Below are 21,981 nucleotides of genomic sequence, written 5' to 3' on the forward strand. Positions count from 1 at the left end.
CAGGTTCAAGGCCCCAAGGTGGCCAACTTAAACATGGGGTCACCAGCTTGAGCGTGGGATCATAGATATGACCCCAAGGTCACTGGCTTGAGCAAGGGGTCACTGGCTCGGCTGGAGCTCCCTGGTCAAGGCCTATATGAGAAAGCAATCAATGAACAACTAAGTACCACAACAAAGAATTGATGCTTCTCATCTCTCTCCCTTCCTGTCTATCTCCCCCGGCTGTCCATCTCTCTCACTAAAAAAAAAAAAAAAAAAAAAAAAAAAAAGGAAAAAATTATTCTTGTTTCTTCTACCTTCCCTAAAACTATAAGCTAGCTTTTCTTTGTATGTCTCAAATCAATGCAAAAGGTACTTCTGATTACCTATTATGTGCTGACAGGGTACAAATTTATCATTTTCCTGGAAAATTATTTCAACTCATGGAGAAATCTAGACTTTTGTTGAATTGTCTTAGATTTCTTACAGTCTACCTGGAATCTTCATAAAATGCAGTGTGTTGGTCTGGGACTCAAGACTGTGCAGTTTTAACAACTCTTGGGTGGTATTGAGGCTGCTGGTCCTCAGACCACATTTGGAGTCACAGTTGTAAAGGATCTTAGATTGAAGAGAAAGAGTTTTGGATGCATGAAAAAGTCAGACAGAACAGGTTCAGATCTAAGCCTGGACAGTTTGGAGGTAACTGATGTTCTCCTAGCTTTTAGATATTATTCTAAAAACAGGGATTTCAAAAAATCTCTATTATGCAAGGTTGTCTTAAGTAGTTACAATAAAGTCTCTAGAATAATATCTTAAGTATAATAGGTGCTTATCCAAAGTTTACTTTTATTAACTGAGTGTTCACAAACTCATTGAACTACCAACATATTTCTACAACAGAGATGAAAGAGGGCTGAACTGGGAACCAGAGTGTTGGGTTTAGGTCTAGCTCTGGCACTGACTAGCTGATATTGTTTTTCCTCTCTCAATGTGGGTTATACATTTAAAAGAATAATGAAGTTGTCTGGGTTATCATTACTCACTATGATAACTGTTACCCATATGTTACTATTGAGCATTTAAAATGTGTCTGGTCCACATTGAGATGTGCTAGAAATGCAAAATATATACTGAATTTTGAAGCCTTAGTATGAAAAATAAAGTAAAATATCTATCTCAATTATAAGTTTGTATTTATTGCATTTTGAAAAAATACTCTGAATACATTACATTAAATAAATATATTATTAAAATTAAGTTTACTTGTTTCTTTTTACATTTTTAAAAAATACTTTATTTATTTGTTATTTCAGAAAGAGGGGAGGGAGAGAGGGGGAGAGAGAGAGAGAGAGAGAGAGAAGGAGGAGGAGCAGGAAGCATCAACTCCCATATGTGCCATGACCAGGCAAGCCTAGGGTTTTGAACCGGCGACCCCAGCATTCCAGGTAGACGCTTTACCCACTGCACCACCACAGGTCGGGCCTTTTTACATTTTTTAATTGGCTACAAGAAAACTAAAGTTACATTTGTGGCATATGAGATGATCTCTGGGGTCCCTTCTACTTCAATATTCTACTTAAATTGGATCAGATTTTTAAAAAAATTTTATTTATTGATTTTAGCCAGATAGGAATGGGGATAGAGAGACAGAGACATCAATCTGTTCCTGTATGTGCTCTGGCCAGGGATTGAACAGGCAACCTCTGTGTTTGGGGCCAATGCTCTAACCAATGGAGCTATCAACCAGGACTGGATCAGATTCTTTATGTACTTATTTTTACCAGAATATTTTCTAGAACATGTGACAACTTTTCAAAAACTATTTGTATGACTTACATTAAAGTTAAAAAAACAAGAACCTTCAATGAAGAAGGACAAGGTAAAGATATAGGGAGGGTAGTTATGAAGCCAGAAGACTCAGCCTAAGGAAAGATATGTCATTACGGGTTAAATTTTGCTCAGGGTTCTAGATTGTCAATGCATTTTGCACCACTAGCTCTGCTTGGGCTTTCTAGACTGCATCAACTTCAAAAGTAAGAAAGAATATGTTGTTCAAATAAGCTCGATGGTAACAGCAGCCAAGAAATAGAAGAAAACCAGCAGCTAGGGAAAGGTATCAGACCATCAATACATTGAGCTGTGCTATAATGACTACGAACCCCTGGGGAAACTGGCATTTATTTAAATAAATGCAATGTAACTAACATATGTTTCTTTGTAATACAGAAATCTAGATTTAACATGAATTGTGACAGAGAGATTTACTTTAAAGCCTAAATTTGCCATATTGAGAAGTCATAAGAATATTTCATGCAGCATCTCTCTTGGCTAAAAAAAAATATAGTATCTTTTTAGCACACTTATTAGGGTAAAGCAAGACTGTAATACCAATGTAGTATGTAAAAAGCCAACTAACAAAAAGGGAAGACATCCTGGGAAATAATGACTCAACCTTCAAATATGTCATAGTCATGAAAGTGATTTTACTACCCTATTAAAATATTATAGAAATTAGCTCAGTTGGATCTAACATATGAGTACATAATTTCATTCAGGATTTGAAATACAGAAGCTCTAAAAATCTTCAATATATTCTAATTTTGACATTTATTGAGATAAGGTAAAGAAATTATAATTATTTAGTCTGGAGGAGAAGTTGCTGTGACATTACTTCAAATGAATAGTATGAAAAAGAATGTGCAAAGGAATTTCAGTATCATTAGGACTCAATAGAGGAATTTGGGTCAAGTACAGTGTCCTTTCCAACTTTTCTTTTTTGAAACATTGACATGCTTATTGTTCTATTTTATGTTTTTATTGCTGCCATGGTTGAAACTGTGGGAAAGAGAATTTTTCCTCTCCTGATTTATCCATATTTTATCTCACCGTGCATCCTAGTGCCAATTCATAGGTCATTTCATTCTTCCTGTATTTGGTCATGTCACTATTTTATTAGCACCGTGAGAGAACTTCATTTGACTAAGGAGAATAGATGCACCCCCCAAAAAAGAATGAATTTTCTTCTTAGTGGATATGAAAGTCGAGATTAAGAAAAGGTTGACAATAGAAGAAAAAAATGAGAATTTTCATTTTCCCTGCGTTATCTATGCTTGAACTGACCTCTTTTACAATGATAGGAAAAGACAGGCCATTTAAGGTTTAAAGAATATTAAAGATAAAAAAAACATTAATCACAATAAATTTATATCTTGGTACACATATGCGAAGTGACTAGAAGAATACCAGTAGAATTTGGATAACATTTCTTTAGGAAAAGGAGAAGAGCCGTGGGCTAAGTGGTTATAAAGGGGATTTTAAGTTGATTTGTAATGGTTTATTTCATTTAAGAAGTGAATGAAAGCATAGATGACAAAAAGGGTTACCAGTTGTTTATTAGAAGAAGTAGAATATAAAGCCTCTTGGAAGATAAGTATGTCACTAACTTATATGGTAATTTAAAGGAGAAAAATATACCGTATTTTAAATTACCAAACTGGATTTCTTAAAAAGGATCCCCAAATTTGTCTTGATGAAAGTTCCTCATCTGAAATTTTTAGGCTGAGTAGAAAATAGGCAGTAGAGAAAAAAAGAGGCTCTAATGGGAGAGTGTTAGAATTAGTTGGATAGTTGAAGGCTATTGCATGTACGCTCTTCATATTAATGTCATCAGCTCAATGTCTACCTAGTTCTTTAAAAATGTCTATTTAGTTCTTTAAAAAGACCTTGGTTGTAGGCTGTAGCACATGCTTTCTATCTACCCAACAGCACTGAAATGTCAGTGAGCTCTGAGTCTTGCTCCTTCTATGTAATGGAAGCACACTTCAAGTAACTGAAGGCCACCAGAAGGACAAAGCACAGAACCTGCTGTCCTGTGATTTGTCCGACAGGAGTACATATCTCACTGATTCATCAAGCTGTTGAATATCTAAAAAGTCCAAGATCCAGTGTCTGGACTTGGTTTTTTAAGAGAGAATGTTTTAGGTTTCTATTCAAGGGGATATATTTTTGAAATGAAAATGGCAACTATGGTATATGCTACAATAATAATAATAATGATAATAACAATATCAATGATAACTGAAATTAACTGAGCACTTACTATTTGACAGACACTAAGTTGATCACTAGAAAGCTTATCTTATAGAATTCTCACAACAACCCTGTGAAAACTGAGGCATAAGAAGACTACATTCTGTGCCTAAGGGACTGGGACTCACAGTTAATAGCTAGCAAAACAATGATTCAGATCGTGACTATGTGTCTCAAAAGCCTATGAGCACTTGCTTCCTAGTATTAAAAATTAAATTGTCATCCCTTAACATTACTGTTACTATTTAACCTTTTCTGCAAGGTTGGCCTAACCACCAATGACTGTGCTTTTGGAAAAATTTTTCTAATAGTATGTCGACTTCCCACATCCTCTTCCATCTATTTCTTTACAAAGACGATTGAAGACTAAACATGAAGTTGAAAAATGCTGACAGCATCTGCAGCCCAGGAGCTCACAGAAAGTATATAACTAACTGCAAAGTCATTACCTGAAGCAGTAACTATTTTCTGTCTCCAAGAGAGCCCCAGTACCTGGGAGGAAGACCCTTGGGCCTTAGAGACCAGCCCAGTGATGTATAATGTGGTCCAATATATGTCAAACAGCTGGGGCTGTTGGAGGCAGACTTAGGTACTTATTTCACATGAAATGACATTCTAAAATCATACTCTTTTATTATAGTTAGAGCAACAAAGGGTTAATTTAAAGCAATATATTTTGTCTCTATAAAAAGACCTTGTTTCTCTTGCCAACACGTGACTATTTATCCTCCCAGTTCATTTCTCCTGCCCGGAAGATACCTATTCCCTGCTAAACTAAGTTTTCTCTAAATTGCTGGAGAAGAAAAACACCCCAACCTACTTATTCCATCAAAACCCACCCCTGTATTAGATTGGCCAAAATGAAATCCACTCATCCAGGGCACCAAAGTTGATAATATAAGAAAAGGGTGCTTGATAAGACTTTAAAAAAATCCTCTGGAGTCATAGTTGGTCATTACTTAAACTGTCAATCTTCTGTAGTCAGTAGGATTCCCTTCACCCCCTACTAGATAATTGCATTGAGTTATAATGTTTGAGTTACTATCATATAAGCACCGAGAAGAAAGAGAATATGACCAACTGGCTTCATGTAGTGTTCAGAGTATTGTCAAGTGTAAAAAGATGCGTAAGTGCCGGTTATGATGCCGTGTGATAAATTAACCCCTGCATGATGGCACAGTTTACTGACCCCAGGGTTACACAGCTTCCTGACGGCCCTATTATTCTTCTCTGGCAGATATTGGATGCCTATGTAGTACTAGTATCTGATTCTAACAACATTCTCAGGATACAAGTCTGTTAAAGTTTTCTCCTTGTGATGTAACACAGAGCACAATCAGGTAGCCTAGACTGACATCCTGGCTCTGTCACTTTCTTGTCATTTGACCCTGTGCAGTAACTTGATTTTCCTGAATCTCATGTTTCCAATCAGTCAGGTGAGAACAAGTCTTCTTTTCCTTTCAGCTTCACTCAGCTGTTATGTACATCAAATAAAAACTGTAGAAAAATACTTTGATGAATAGGTAGCTATTATAAAAATAAACTGAAGTAGCTAAGAATTTTGAGTAGTGTGAGTGTGTGTGTGAAAGAGAGTTTTGAGATACAAAATACAAGCAGAAATAAAGGACTTAGATTTATTATTTTGCTATAATTTTAATGCTCCTCCTCACTTTAGAGATTGGTTGCCAGTCAATAATTATGGTTAAAATTTTAGCTTCTATTTTGATATCTCGTGGGAAAACTGCCAGTAAGTTATCATTAGTCTACCATGTACTTTCTGAACAAAAAGGAACTCGTTCAGCTCTGAATGTTTATCTAAGACATGGAAAACTTCGTTTAATTCCCTAGATATCTATAGTGCCATCAAGTTTATCCAAACATCTAATCCAAATTCTCTGTGCTCTCATTTAAGGCCATTACGTCTGGTTTTCTCCCCATCAGGTAATCTATAGAATAGCACTCTCTGGCTCATTTCATCCTTTCAGATTTCTGTGGACATTTATGACCCTAAATGCCTTCATGCTATTTATTTATTTCTGAGCCAGTTCTCTTTTTCCTTGACTCAAAAGCCATCATTTGGAAATATTTATCACCTTTAGTTGGTCTCCTGTGAAATCAGAAACACATTTTATCCGCTCATTGAAGTTCAGGATCACGGGCCCTTACTAGTCTTTGCTGTATGAATCAAGGAAAAGGGCTCTTGTCCAAGCTGCCTTGCCATTCTCCTCTCCCTGCATGGACCCGTCTGGCTCACCTAAAATAACACCAGGTGAGCAGAGAGGAGAGAGCACTCTTCTGAGGTGAACTGACTCTTACCACAAAGACTTCACAGCAGATGCAAAGGCCACTGTTCTTGGTAAAGGCGTGAGTGATGTCCAAGAGAGCGGGTCTTGTCATGGGTCCCCCTGTTAAGACAATGCACTGGGGCCTGGAAGCAGAGACAAGAAGATGTGAGACTGACCATTGTAAGAAGCCTTTGAGCTCAGAATCGCCCCAGTGAACATGGCAGGTCCAGAAGGCCTGGCAAAATGGAATAAATTCTTTCCTAACTATTTCTGGGGTTTCTCACCAGAAGTCTTGAATCTATCCTTCCTGTGCATCTTGCCATCTTTGTACTCTTAGTTTAGTTAGTGGCATCAAAAATGTAAAGTAAGGAAAGGTGGTGTTGGCTTCCCCCTGTCTATTTCCCTCTGGACACTATCTTGTTCCAAATCCCAATACCACCTGTCCTTTTCTACCCAGGACTTTCCTTCATTCTCCTTGCAAAACTTGTGTGTTGAGATTCCATTCCAAAGAAGATATAACTAATAAGAGCTTAAAGCGTTACTTCTAAGCAACTTCAATAAGTCACAAAACATTAAGTTGGATGATGAAGACAGCACCAAGGATTGAAGTTTGTGGGCATTTGGGGACATCTCTCTAAAATCATATCACTTAGATCAACCTCTTTACCCACATGTATGGAAAGTGATCCTTGGCACTCTGAGGTTTATATTTGGGGGTAGGCATAGCTAAGAGTGGAAGAGAAGAAGCCCTTGTTTACAGGAGGTGCTATCATGAAAATGTGGTAGTTTGCATGACTGCCTAGTCTTAGACTATACCCATAGATCATCCAACTATTCTAGTGCATCTGTGCCCTGTAAAGAAAAGCAATTTCTAATGCGGAACAATACCAGGATGCCTGAGAAGCCCATTCTACCTGAAATTCTTTACATGGTCTTCCACTGTGGTTAATTCCAGAGCATTGTCTAAAGCGCTCACATAGGAAAGAGCCTGTGTGGAGGAGCCCCAGTTCACATCTGCAGAAGAAAGAGCAACATTGTACAATAAGTATTGACATTTTTCTGTGGACTGTGAATAATTTTTATAAGAGATTCTCTTCTATGATTTTTCCCTGACTATGTCAGCAGTGAGGATATTAGAGAACATATACTGTAGTATTGCCTAGAAGGAGCATTGTTCTTCTATGAACACTTTGTGAATTCTTAGAAGTAAAGCCTCTCTTTCCAGCTAAAGATCAGACTTGGAAGCTGCAGCCCTAGAAATCCTGCTCCGTGGAGAGGCCGGCTAAAAACCGCACTGCCGACGATAGACTTGGGAAAATGATCAGCCCCTGAAAAAATTCAAGGGTTCTTCACACATTCTTAAGCTGAAGAAAAAAAAAAGAGGCATTTGTATACAAAGATAGTGTGTAACAATCTTAATCTTTATTTCTTATTACCGGCTGTCTGTGAAAAGAGTCAATCATTATTAAGCATTTTAGTTTGATCTTTTAGGATAATCTTCCTAATAAGGGAGGTAAGCACTACCATACTTTGGCCTTTTTTGAACAAATTAAATAATAGATGGATTCTCTAAATTTTATAAGAGAAAGTCCCTGAAGAGAAGGAACAGATTCATTCCAGATGGCAGAATTACCATCTCCCCTGTCTTGCTTAGAATAATCACAGAAATGGTAGGATAGCATTATCTCGAGATAAAGAAGATTAAAATTGATTAAGTGTTAACTGTATACCAGGCATTTAACATACCTTAAGTTAATTTATTCTTATAAAAACCCTATTAGTCAATTGAATATTTATATGTAAAAAAATAAACCTAGAAACATTCCTCACGTTATATACAAAAGTTTAACTCAGAATAGATAATAAACATAAGTTTAAAATCTAAACACTAGATTAAAAAAAAAGTTATTTATTCATTTTTAGAGAGAGAGGAGAAGAGAGCGATAAAGAGAGAGAAGGGGGGAGGAGCAGGAAACATTAACTACCATGTGTCTTGACCAGGCAAGCCCAGGGTTTTGAACTGTTTAAAATCAAAACATTTTAAAATAAAAAAGTTTAAAATCGGCCCTGGCTGGTGGGCTCAGTGGTAGAGCGTCGGCCTGGCGTGCAGAAGTCCCAGGTTCGATTCCCGGCCAGGGCACACAGGAGAAGCGCCCATCTGCTTCTCCACCCCTCCCCCTCTCCTTTCTCTCTGTCTCTCTCTTCCCCTCCCGCAGCGAGGCTCCATTGGAGCAAAGATGGCCCGGGCACTGGGGATGGCTCCTTGGCCTCTGCCCCAGGCGCTAGAGTGGCTCTGGTCACAACAGCGACGCCCCGGAGGGGCAGAGCATCGCCCCCTGGTGGGCAGAGCGTCGCCCCGTGGTGGGCATGCCGGGTGAATCCCGGTCGGGTGCATGCGGGAGTCTGTCTGACTGTCTCTCCCCGTTTCTAGCTTCAGAAAAATATAAATAAATAAATAATAATAAAAAGTTTAAAATCAAAAACATTAAAACTTGTAGAAGTTTGTGACATTGGATTAGGGAAGAATATCTTGATTAAAAGCAAAAAGCCAAACCATAAAAGAAAAGAAATCGATGTTAGACTTTGTCAAAATTAAAACTGTTTGCTCTTCAAAACAAACTATAAGAAAATAAAAATACAAGTCATAAACCTGTAGGTAATATTTGCAAAACACATACTATGAAGGCTTTGTACCCAGAATTTATAAAGAACTTTACAACTGAATAATAAGAAAATAACTCAATAATATGGGCAAAAGAATGAGAGACACTTGACTATAGAAGATATATCAATGGCAAATAAGGGGTGAGTGAATTCAGTGGTGAGATTCAGTTGGTTCACATCAATTCAGCAGAAACTATACCTAATTTTTTGTTGAGTTTGGCAAACCGGTTGTTAAAATGGCACTTGTAATCAGGGTTCTCTCTAAGGTGGGCACCTGGGCAGCCGCCCAATGTGGAAATCACAAATTTACATTTCTTATTCTTTTTAACATTCATCTGCACAACAGCACATTCTAAGCACCAAAAGTAATGTTCATTCCTTCCACAGGTGAAAAAAATGGCAAGTGAGGATGCCAGTCAAGAAGCAATATGGAAATATCTTAAATAACAGTTTTATTGTTTTTGTCAGGTATTATTTAATATTTTTAAACTATTTCTTATAACATAATCTAGTTTTGTGTACCTCTTTTACTGCTCTTATTTAAGTATTAAATACATGAAATAATAAACTACCTTTCATTATGGCAGAGAACCGATTGCTAAATTATTTCAATACCACCACTGGGTGAGCTGGAGGAAGTATCCTTCAAGTTCATTGAGATTCCAATTACAAAATACTTAATCCAAAGTGGGAAACTGCTTGTGAGAGAAAGACTCCACCATCCAGCTTATAATGAAAGCTGTCTTTTGAAAATGTTCTCTTCAGTTAGATATCAAATCATAAAAGACATATCAACATTAACCTACCACATCAAGGGCAGTGTGACTATCTTGCAAATTGCACATTATCAATATTTTTATATCTGAATTTGATTGAAAAGGAAAGAAAACATTAAAGTCACATTTCTATATAACTTCAATAAAAGTAGACTTACTTGAACCCCAGAAAAATAAATAAATAAAAGGGTGAGTTTTACTATATGTGAATTATATCTAATGTTGAAAGTACATGAAGTAATAAAGATAAACAACAAATAACCTCCTCTACAGTAGTTGCTGCCTTCTATGCTCTACTTGCAGAGTAGAGGTAGGTTGGGTGCCTAAGACTGGACCTTTCAGTACCTGACTGTGGTCTCTAGCCTCTCCCATCTGCAATCTATCCATTTCCCCCATTTTCTCAGCGACTCGTTCATGTCACTCTCACTTTACATATTATATTATATTATATTAATTATATTATATTATATTATACTATATTATTCATTGCTTATGTGCAGGTCTATAACTGAGAACAGGGACTATCTTGTATTTATCAGGACATAGAAGGTGATATAACGAGAAGCTTTCGGTGTTTGTAGCATACACCCTGTAGTTAAAATGTCAGCTCCATCAGACCCTGACCATTCCCTTGGCAAGCGGTCAACTCCTTGCACTCCAGTGTTTTCATCATCTGTGAAATGGGCCTAATAATAGGTGATGTACAGCATTACTGTGAGGATTAAATGAGTGCATGATATATTACATCATATTATTAATGCCCACCATACGTACAGCACACCTAAGCACGTAAGAGCTGCTCAGTAACTGTTTGTTGAATAAATGGGTAATTAGAGCCTGCTTTGTAAAACCTCTCCTGTACAGTCCTTCTTATCTTACCCGGCTTCTTGTAGGTCACGTAGATATAGAGAAAGAACTCAATGACGTAGGTGATGACCGCTGCCCACCAGTTGATGACAAACATGACTGCACAGCACAAAACAGCTCCAAACAGAGATACCCACATGTTGTAAATTCCATATGCAGGTCTCCAACCTGAGAGTAAAAAAAGAAAAAATATCTCTGTGTACAAGAAAAACTTTCACATTATCACCATTACACCACTGTGTATTATTAGAATACAGATAATATGTTTTGTTTTGTTTTTCCCTAGTAAAGAAATCAGAACTTTAAGGTCAAGTTTCTAACTGTTATTAGTTTTCTAAGATCTAGGGTCCCTGGCCTATGAAGGTATAATTATACCAAATATGGATGTTGTGAAATACATAAAAATGTGTTTTTCATGGCTCCTTCTTGCATGCCCCAATTGTCTTCCCAAACTACGAAACCTTGAGCATCTGATTGATACCTGTGCCATTCGGAGTTGAAAGGAGGTAGAGAGGACCGGAAAAGTGGGGTCTTGTGGGGAGGGGCAAGAGGCATTCCTTGGCGGGTCAAGAAAGAGAAGGTGAAGACAATGGCTTGTTTTCCCATGAACAAAGCAAAGCCCTCATCAAAAGTCAATTCATTAACTTCCTGCAGGTTCTTCCTGCAGGGTGGCTGGTGCTTGCCCTTTCAGAATACTAGATGAGAAAAGAGGGATATATTTGTCTGCAATGTCTTTGTAAACTGGTGCAGTGATATGCTTTGCTTTTGCAATGAAAATATTTCTCTTGGTTCATACATGCGAGGGGGTTTCCCACGTTTTGTTAGCTCCCTGAAATTAAAGAACCTGGGAGACAGTACAATCAAGATGGGGAAGTTCTGATTTGAAAGGTTCATTTGATCTATGGATGAAGAGCATTTTAAACTTGGAGTTGCCAAATCACAACAGAGCTTTCTAAGTCTTCTAGAGCAGTGGTCCCCAATCCCCAGGTTGTGGACCGGTACTGGTCCTTGGGCCATTTGGTACCAGTCCACAGAGAAAGAATAAATAACTTACATTATTTCCGTTTTATTTATATTTAAGTCTGAACAATGTTTTATTTTTTAAAAATGACCAGATTCCCTCTGTTACATTCGTCTAAGACTCACTCTTGACGCTTGTCTCGGTCACGTGATACATTTATCCGTCCCACCCTAAAGGCCGGTCCGTGAAAATATTTTCTGACATTAAACCGGTCCGTGGCCCAAAAAAGGTTGGGGGCCACAGTTCTAGAGCAATTTACTAAATGGCCACAACATGAATATGGCACTTAGAGAACATCACTGGGGTGCCCTTAGTTGTCTCTGAGTCTGGTTCTGTGCATGTGCATGTGTGTGTGAAATAAGAGGGGGGAAGGGGAGAGAGAGAAGTGGGGGAGAGCCTCAGTTCCTGGGCCTGAGCATCTACCAGTCCCCCTCTTTGTGCTTTGCTATTTTTCCTCTCTTCCTCTTCCCCTCCTTTCTTTTCAAATTTTCCCCTGCCCACCTCTATTACTTCACCTTGTTTTTCAAAAACGGACATAAAATGGCACGGTGGCACACACTATTCTATGATTTGTGATATTCTATGACTAGAAGAAGACAACAAAACAGAAACAAAAAGTCCTCAGGACTTTCTGGAACCTATTAGCCCTGTGTGGATGAAGGTTATCCTTCCATCTACCTTTTGTCTTATTAGCAGCAGCTTTTTAAAGGAGGCTCCAGTTGTGCCAGACTGGAAAAAAATTGGAAATGTCTTATATCCTTGATGAAAGTCCCCATGGTAAAGAATTTTCTGAGGGTCGATAATGACATCTCTATTCTGATGGAAAGGCAGGAGAAATTCCATTGGCCAATGGAAGCAAAGAAAAGGTGAAGGATGACTAGGTAGGGGAAGGGTCTTCGGTGTGAAAGTCTGCACCACTTTAAGCCACAGTCTGAGAGGGCAGAGATGTCAGTGGCTTCACTGGGAATTGGCATTGACTACGCTCAGCAGGTAATTATGGGAGCTACTCATCCTTCCCTTCTGCACCATGGGCAGGAAACAAATTGATAGTAAGGAAGTTTCAAATATATACATTTATTCCACTTCTGCGATCACTTTCACCCTGAAAATAAATAGTGGTGTTTTTCTACTGCTGAAATATATGTGGTTTCTCTCGCAATGAATAATTTATTGCCACAGGAGAAAATTGACTTTATGGTTGGTCGCAAAGGCCATTGCTCAAATGTTTCCTTTCCTACTCCAGAAGTCATCCCCACCTCACCAAAACAAAGTGAATTACGCTGCCCACTAGGATACAAGGAAACAGATAAACACAGATTAAGCACTTTCACTGATTTATTTCATTTTTTTTTGGCACTAACTGTTGGCTTATGCATATTTTAGTTTTCAAACATCAGCTTACCTGGAGATTTGGCGTAAGAGGCATGGAAGCAGGAGAAATTAATAAGTGCATATGAGGCCAGGAAAAAGTTGGAGATGATGGGAGCGATGGTGTTCAGTTCCGCTGTGAAGAAAGCAGAATGAGCATGTACACTTGAGTGATGAGACCAGGGGCTGAACAGCTGTTGCAGCCTAAAAGCTTGACTTTATTTGGAAATTGAAAACATAGCTAGCATCTGTCAAAGTTTAAGAAGTTAGTGATATTTCTTTGGGGCTGCATTCATTTTAAAATGTATTCTAAGCCAGAGTTTCTTTTCCATAAAATAAGAAGCAAAAGAACTCTACCAATTAAAAAATAGGCAATCGAGACCTCAACCTGCAAAAAATTTGAGTGGGAATGGGCAGAGGGTTTGGGAACTGGGCAGATGATAAACTCCCCCGTGGCTAGTCCAGAGGTACCAAATCCTATGTTCTTTATCTGCTTTGCATACCAAGGTGCTGCAGGGTGACAGATTAGTTAAATACCAGTGCACCAGAACTGCCTAATTGGAAACCTCTCTGCATATACCTGACTTGCTCTCTCTGACTTTCAGAACTCTTGTTAGTCATTTGTACTTTTCTACATCTCCAGAGAGTTCTACCTCTCAAGATTTGTCAAAAAAAATATTTTACTGCAGTAGCTAAATATCCAGTATGATTTAATCCTAGCTGAATGGTTTAGTTGTGACAAAAGAAATAATTTAGAGATAGTCCTGTTTCTCTGAATGGCAGATGTCTGTCAACCTCAGTGATAGAGACACACATGTGGCAGCTGGGTGTGACACTAGCACATGAAGCCAGATGAAGCCAGCAGGAAGTAGGTGAAACTAGCTGCCACAAAGCTGGTGCCCTGAGGCTGATCTGCACTGTTGTTTTTTTAAACAGAGACAGAGAGAGAGTCAGAGAGAGAGAGAGAGAGTCAGAGAGAGGGATAGATAGGGACAGACAGACAGGAACGCAGAGAGATGAGAAGCATCAATCATCAGTTTTTCTTCGCGACATCTTAGTGCCTTGACCGCGGGCCTTCAGCAGACTGAGTAACCCCTTGCTCAAGCCAGAGACCTTGGGTCCAAGCTCGTGAGCTTTTTGCTCAAACCAGATGAGCCCGCGCTCAAGCTGGTGACCTCGGGGTCTCGAACCTGGGTCCTCCACATCCCAGTCCGACGCTCTATCCACTGCGCCACCGCCTGGTCAGGCTGATTTGAAGTCTTGAAGCTTGAACTGCCTAATTGAAACATCTATAGAGAATTACTTTTTTGTTTAATTAAAAAAGAATCTAACAAACTTTGTTACCTTGTAACAAATATCTTCAACCTCGTAGAAATCTTATGAGGATTCGTGAACTGCAGTCACTTCCAGATTTTGTGATCAAGGGGGAGCCTTCATTGTTTGGCATCTCTCTGCTGAGGAAGGCTCTGCCCTTCTATGCACAGTTACTACCATCCTGACCTCTTGCTTCTTTTCCTCTGACATGCTCACCAGCACAGGAGATGCCTTAGGGACAGTGAGGAGCATGCAGCCTACACTAATGCAAGTGCCTCTCCAAGATTATGGGGCTGCCTCTATATTGTAGGGAGAAGGAGATGATATGAAAATCTGGATTAAATGGTTCTCAAACTAAAGTGGTCTATGAATCTCGTGAGGAACTTGTGAAAATGCAGATTCCTTGTCACCAGAGATTCTGATTCTTACTCATGGGTTATGGCTAAAAAAATCTGCACTTTAACAAACCTGCAGGTGCTTCTCAATCTGACCCAGGTGGTCAACAGACCACATTTTGAAAACAGACACTTCAACTGCCCTGCTAGCTGCCAGGCTAGGAGATGTAAAGCCCGGTGGCAGCTCGGGGAGACTTTGGAATTAGGCAATGATGCTCAGGTTGAAGGATGAATTCAGTTACATTTCGTTGGATGAATTTCCAACACTCAGATTCAAACAGATTAAAGTTCAAAGTCCACCTCAAGTCTTCAAAGGCCCTCTTTGCCCAAGGATTTCTCATTTCCGTCTTAGAAAGAATCCAATATTCCCAAATGGAATATGAAACACAAAACAGGTAACTTCTCAAGCTAAAAGAAGAACCTTATAAGTATCAGGAGAATTACTTGGCTTTCAGTAAGAATGAGACTTCTACGAACCAATAAGAATGAATGCCATGGCTATAACGAAAGTGAGAATGTATCCTCTCAGTGGTTCATTGTTTTTCCCATATCCTTTTGCGAAGAACTGCAGGGCTTTGTAGATGTTGTCCTTGCACAGAGCCTAATGGGAAAGAAGAGAAGAAATTTGTCATTTATATCTATGCACAGCCATTTTCCCTAGGTGATTCAAACAAGAAGATTGGGCAAGAGATAGAGTGATACACAATATGAGCCACAAGTTAGCACTGCAGTTCATCACTCTTTATATTATTTAAATCGATCTTGACTATGTGGCAGACACAGCATTTGAGCCAGCTGCGCACATTAAACTGTTTCAGAAAATGATGGAAAACGATTGCCGGGGAGAATGAATATTTCAGCTCAATCCATGTTCAGTGGCAACAGCATTAGGGAGAAGCACATGCTCTTGGGCTTGTTATCACCTGGAACACTTTGGGAGCGCTGACGAGGGAGGCCAGGGCCGACGAGAGCGTTGCAGAAAAGATGCCAGCAGTGATGAGGGGGCCAAACCCGGACACCATGCTCATGACCTTGAGAAGAGAGGTTCAAGTAAGGAAACTCATCCAACACACAGTAAGAATAAATAAATACATAAACAAACACATAAATAAAAAGAGCCGATTTTTGTATTTAAATACTTCCCTTTCTACTTTCTGAGATTTGAAATCTCGTTTATAAACTAATTGCTTCTATCCAGAATCCACCCGACCTACCCATTTTATTCTCAAGTTTTTAAGAGTTGGTTGGTTTTGTTTTTTTTTCAAAATGAAAACGGCCTTTTTGGCCCTGGCCAGTGGCTCAGTGGATAGAGCATCGGCCTGGTGTATGGATGTCTCAGGTTCAATTCCCGGTCAGGGTACACAGGAAAAGCAATCATCTGCTATTCCCCACCTCCATCTCCCGCTTCTGTCCCTCTTCCCCTCCCAGAGCTAGTGGCTCGATTGGTTTGAGCGTGGCCCTGGGTGCTGAGGATAGCTCTGTTGGAGTGCATCAACCTCGGGCAATAAATATAGCTCAATACTCAAGCATCAGCCCCTTATGGGGTTGGTGGGTTGATCCAGGTTGAGCACATGCGGGAGTCTGCCCAAGTATCTCTCCTCCTCTCACCTAAAAAAAAAAAGAAATGGCTTTTTTGTTGATTACAAAAATAATAAATGTTCATCACAATTCATCCAGAAGATACTGGAAAGAATAAAGAAAGGTTTCAAGAATTTTGACATTTCACCCTCTGTTCTTTGTGAGTGTATGTTTCTTTCATAATGGGAAATTTTATCTCACAGAAAATGGTATTGTAATAAGGTTTGGGGCAGGATTCAGTTATGTACCAGTCTTTTAAAAGGCATTATTAGTCTTTCTTGTTCTTCCTGTGCATGGAAGCTTTGCAAACCTTCACTTTCTCTGTGCTTATTAAACATAATTTTAGATACGAGACATGATGAGATTCTACCCATTTAAGTCATATTTCAGAATAATGACTTCAGCTGAGTTCATTTCTCTTTGTTGGTTGTTAAAATAGATGAATGAGGCCTTCATGACATACTTGCTTCTCCCTCTGCTCACCAGTTGTTCACCCAAATTAGTATGTTTCTAGTCCTACAGTTCTCCCAACCTCCCATGCTCCTCCCTCCCCTTTTCCCTCACCCTCTGCTGCTCACACTTTCCCTCTTGGCCTCGTCTTCCAGGTACTCCAGGACCACCACCGAGGCTTTTCCTAAGTCGAAGTCCGTGCATGAAATGCATTCTAAGTGCTAATTGACCTCAGTCTATCCTTCTTTCCGCCTTGAAATCATGTACAATTGATTGGATCACCACAATTCAGGTGGTGATCCTTCTCTGGCGGTGCAATTCATACAAGTGCCTGTTCTTTCCTTACCACAGTAAATATAGCCATAGGACTTGCGACCTCTTAATGCCTGTATGATCCCCTACCCTCTCACACCAATTGTTCTTTGCTGAATTCAAATCAATCAATAATCAATCAGCTGCAAAAGTCAGAAGTTTCATTATACACGATGCTATAAAAGTAAAAACAAAGGCAATCAATGTTATTATAATTATGGCAGCTCAAACCTGGAAATTGTTCATCAGCCCGTACTGACATGGTTCGTTTTGACACCTTGAGAAGTCATAGCCCAGCCCGCAGGCTGCTGAGCCGTTGCAGTTCATCCCAGAAATGATGGTGTCATTCATGTTTCCAGTGGCATCACGGACCACACAGGCCCCTGGGAAAAAAGAGTGGCTTGTCATTTCTTTATATGAAGAGTTCTGTTCCATGGCCCTGGCCGGTTGGCTCAGCGGTAGAGCATTGGCCTGGCGTGCAGGAGTCCCAGGTTCGATTCCCGGCCAGGGCACACAGGAGAAGCGCCCATCTGCTTCTCCACCCCTCCCCCTCTCCTTCCTCTCTCTCTCTCTCTCTCTCTCTCTCTCTCTCCCCCTCCCACAGCCAAGGCTCCATTGGAGCAAAGTTGGCCCGGGTGCTGAGGATATGGCTCTGTGGCCTCTGCCTCAGGTGCTAGAATGGCTCTGGTTGCAACAGAGCGACGCCCCAGATGGGCAGAGCATCGCCCCCTGGTGGGCATGCTGAGTGGATCCCGGTCGGGAGCATGCGGGAGTCTGTCTGCCTCCCCATTTCCAACTTCAGAAAAATACAAAAAAAAAAAAAAAAAAAAAAAAGAGTTCTGTTCCCTTAAGGGCTTCTTCTGAACAAACACTTAGGTTACTTTGAATCTGAGCAGGTCCACTGGCTATCTTGTCTTCATTACCAACACATCCTGGGACATGGCACCAGGGAGTTCCCATTCTCTGACGCCCGGGAGCACCCGCTGTGTCTAACAGGCTTCCACCCTTCCTGCCCTGTGTGATTTCAGCCATAGCTCTCACCTGCCTCTGTAAGGCACTTGACAGTTTGGAATACCTTACTTTCTGATCCGTTAAAATGCACATACAGTGCACATAATACATACTCAATTTAGATTTCTGGCTTTGTGCTACTGATTTGGTGTTTCTCAAGCAGGTTTATGGTCTCATCTGTGAGAGAAACGAGGGATGGCATTACTGAATTGGGTAATTAAGTGACCCACAGCATTGCTTTCCACTAATGACATTCCCTGCATAATTTTTTTAAGTTATAATTCTGCTTAATATACAATTTTAATGGTTTAAATAATAAATAAAATATTTTGGGATAAAATATTAAGAGTTCTTAATTAATACTAGATGGTCAAATAATAGTCTATCAAATATTTAACTCCATTTATTCCATTTTTTTCATACACTTAGATGTTTCTGTTATTTTCTATTATAAATATGTAATGAATGCTTTTGTGCATATATATTTTTTTCTGTATTTTAAAGTATTTCTCTAGGATAGATTCCAGAAATGGAGTTATAAACATTTTAAAGATCCTTGATATATATTTTAATCACCGACATTCCTTATGAATTTTTGTAACTGTAATCTCTGACATTATAAATTTAATAGGATTATTTAAATATCTGAACATAGGTGTGAAATATATATAAACTTTTCTGAACTACCCGAAGAATAAATACTTTACAAACTAATGCCAACCAATAAAACTGTTCATTTTGCTTTTTAAACTTCAGCCAGGGTCAGTTCTTATTCTTTACTAGTAACTATGAAAGGTCCCAGTGATAGGTAGGTACTAAGGCAGGGGTCCCCAAACTATGGCCCGCGGGCCACATGCAGCCCCCTGAGGCCATTTATCTGGCCCCCACCGCACTTCCGGAAGGGGCACCTCTTTCATTGGTGGTCAGTGAGAGGAGCATAGTTCCCATTGAAATACTGGTCAGTTTGTTGATTTAAATTTACTTGTTCTTTATTTTAAATATTGTATTTGTTCCCGTTTTGTTTTTTACTTTAAAATAAGATATGTGCAGTATGCATAGGGATTTGTTCATAGTTTTTTTTTATAGTCCGGCCCTCCAACAGTCTGAGGGACAGTGAACTGGCCCCCTGTGTAAAAAGTTTGGGGACCCCTGTACTAAGGGAAATCCTCAATTGTCGCCATATTCTTTGAATCCAGAAAAAACTTAAGAATCAGAGAAACTTTAAGTTGAAAGAATCATTTAAAATAGTCAATGCAGTAGCTTTTTAATATAGTCCTGAGAGACTGTATGATACCCTGCCTGCCTCTGCATAAACACTTGAAATAATGGAGGTTGATTATCCAAAAAACTTATTCTTTCCAGAGTTTACTTTGCACTGTTCATTTACGTTGAGCTGACTTTTCTAAACCATGTATTCTAACTTCTGCGTAATAGAACTCCCCAAATTCCCATGATGCCAAGCCATGAACCATGATCTACACACTAATGACCTGACTGGCCCTTGACCCCATGACTAGCCATCTCTCATCCTGGGAAAAGTAGAGAAGCACAAGGTTTTCCACCCATCAGCAGCAAGAACTAAAAGAATCTTTGAAATCAGGTCTATAATTTGACTTATTCCTTCATTTTTCCTATGTGTGAGAAAGAAAACCATTCGGCAAATTTACCTTTAAGTGATTTCAATTATATTTAAAAATATGTCGATTTACTAAAGCATTTGAATAAAATCACTGTACATGCAACTAAATTTGGAAATGCCATAACAATATAGTTAACAACATTATTCTTTTTTTTTCACATAAGGAGCAGTGAGAGAAACAAGAAACAAAGTGATTTTATTTTCTTTTTTTCTTTAGAAACTAACTCAAAGCATATGTACTTTTTCAATTTCCTTCATAGTAAGCTGAGAACAGCTGAGATGGGCCCTTTGGTAAAATTGTCATACAGGCTTCCATAGTGGTTCAATCTGAAGCTGTATTTCCTAGTGTGCACGGAAAATAATTTTCTTCTCTGAGTGTTCTACATTCCTTCCTCCCCTATAATGACATAGCACGAGGTGACTCCTAACCAGGCGGAAGTATGGCTGCAGGTCACAGGTAGAACAAAAGTCAGCTTAGGAACAGCAGGTGAATCTACATATTTTCTGCTCAATGAGTAGAATGGTCACCTACACTGCTGGCAGCTGGGTCTTATTTTTAAAAATTTTTTTAAAGTTACGCAGACTGGTGCAGCCACTGTGGAAAACAGTATGGAGAGTCCTCAAAAAATTAAAAATGAAACTGCCTTTTGAACCAGCCATCCCACTTTTAGGAATATATACTAAGAACACCAAATCACTGATTCAAAAGAAGAAATGCACCCCCATGTTTATGGCAGCATTGTTTACAATAGTCAAGATCTAGAAACAGCCCAAGTGTCCGACAGTGGACGAGTGGATTAAAAAGCTGTGGTACATATACACAATGGAGTACTATGCGGCCATGAAAAAGAAGGAAATCTTACCTTTTGCGACAACATGGATGGACCTGGAAACTATTATGCTAAGTGAAATAAGCCAGGCAGAGAAAGGAAAATATCATATGACCTCACTCGTTTGAGAAATCTAATGAACAATGTGAACTGAGGAGCAGAATAGAGGCAGAGGCGGGATCAAAGGGACCAGAGGGAAAGCGGAAGAGGGAAAGGGGATGAGAGGATGGGATCAGAGAAGGGCAAGAGATTGGTGAAATTATATATATATATATACATAACACATGTTATAGAGAGCAGGAAAGCAAATCCTGAAGAGAAGGGGGGTGTGGGGGGGAGGGGGGAAAGGGGGTGGTTGAGGAGAACAGGGGGCTGGAGAGATGTACTCAGTGGGACACTTGAATCTATGTAAACACAATAAATTAAAATAAATAGATACAAATTTTAAAGTTAATTTTAGAGAAAGAGAAAGGTAGAGAGAGACATCGATTTGTTGTTGCACTTATTTATGCATTCATTGGTTGATTCTTATTTGTGTCCTGACTAGGGATTGAACTTGCAACCTTGACATATTGAGACAATGCTTTAACCAACTAAGCTACCAGGCCAAGGCTGGCAGCTGGATCTTGTTATGACTTCCTGCTGATTGGTGGCAGTGACATTTTCTATCAGGGACAGCAAGCAGTGCAAAGAGGAGACACAGTCATCAATTCTATATCCTTCACACTTTCCTGATGCTTTTGTTGTTGTTTTTGTTTTGTTTTGGGTTCTTTTCTCTTTCTCTGTTCCTCGCCTGCCTCCTTAGGGCAAAGGAAGTGGGCACCGGAAATGGTGGCTTTCTTGGCAGTAGCATTATTACCATCTAGAGTAGCACAACAAAACCCTTTTGGGTTCAAGTATAATGACAATCGGATTACCTCTACCCTATACCTGACCCAGAGATGCCTGTGTTACAGTTTATTTACATTCAGCCTAGAGCATCTAAGAAGGGAATTAAGATTGTTGCCTTTTAAAAAATGTTTTACACCCTGGCCAGTTGGCTCAGTGGTAGAGCGTCGGCCTGGCGTGCAGAAGTCCCGGGTTCAATTCCCGGCCAGGGCACACAGGAGAAGAGCCCATCTGCTTCTCCAACCCTCCCCCTCTCCTTCCTCTCTGTCTCTCTCTTCCCCTCCTGCAGCCAAGGCTCCATTGGAGCAAAGATGGCCCGGGCGCTGGGGATGGCTCCTTGGCCTCTGCCCCAGGCGCTAGAGTGGCTCTGGTCGCAACAGAGCGATGCCCCGGAGGGGCAGAGCATTGTCCTCTGGTGGGCAGAACGTCGCCCCCTGGTGGGCGTGCTGGTTGGATCCCGGTTGGGTGCATGCGGGAGTCTGTCTGACTGTCTCTCCCGTTTCCAGCTTCAGAAA

The 21,981-nt window shown here is 39.8% G+C and overlaps 1 protein-coding gene across 3 annotated transcripts in view; it reads right to left on the bottom strand.

Moving 5' to 3' along the window:
- SLC12A1 (solute carrier family 12 member 1) overlaps positions 1-21,981 on the bottom strand; it is a 90,672-nt gene that overhangs the window by 36,041 nt on the left and 32,650 nt on the right. For all 3 annotated transcript variants that reach the window (XM_066276479.1, XM_066276480.1, XM_066276481.1), the window contains exons 11-17: positions 17,330-17,481; positions 15,682-15,789; positions 15,236-15,359; positions 13,084-13,185; positions 10,673-10,828; positions 7,268-7,367; positions 6,385-6,496 (exon numbers count right to left, since the gene is read on the bottom strand). In XM_066276479.1, the coding sequence (XP_066132576.1) occupies positions 6,385-6,496; positions 7,268-7,367; positions 10,673-10,828; positions 13,084-13,185; positions 15,236-15,359; positions 15,682-15,789; positions 17,330-17,481 (854 nt within the window). The remainder of the gene's footprint in view (positions 1-6,384; positions 6,497-7,267; positions 7,368-10,672; positions 10,829-13,083; positions 13,186-15,235; positions 15,360-15,681; positions 15,790-17,329; positions 17,482-21,981) is intronic.

This window comes from Saccopteryx bilineata, chromosome 4, assembly GCF_036850765.1.
Source record: "Saccopteryx bilineata isolate mSacBil1 chromosome 4, mSacBil1_pri_phased_curated, whole genome shotgun sequence".
Classification (NCBI taxonomy): Eukaryota; Metazoa; Chordata; class Mammalia; order Chiroptera; family Emballonuridae; genus Saccopteryx; species Saccopteryx bilineata.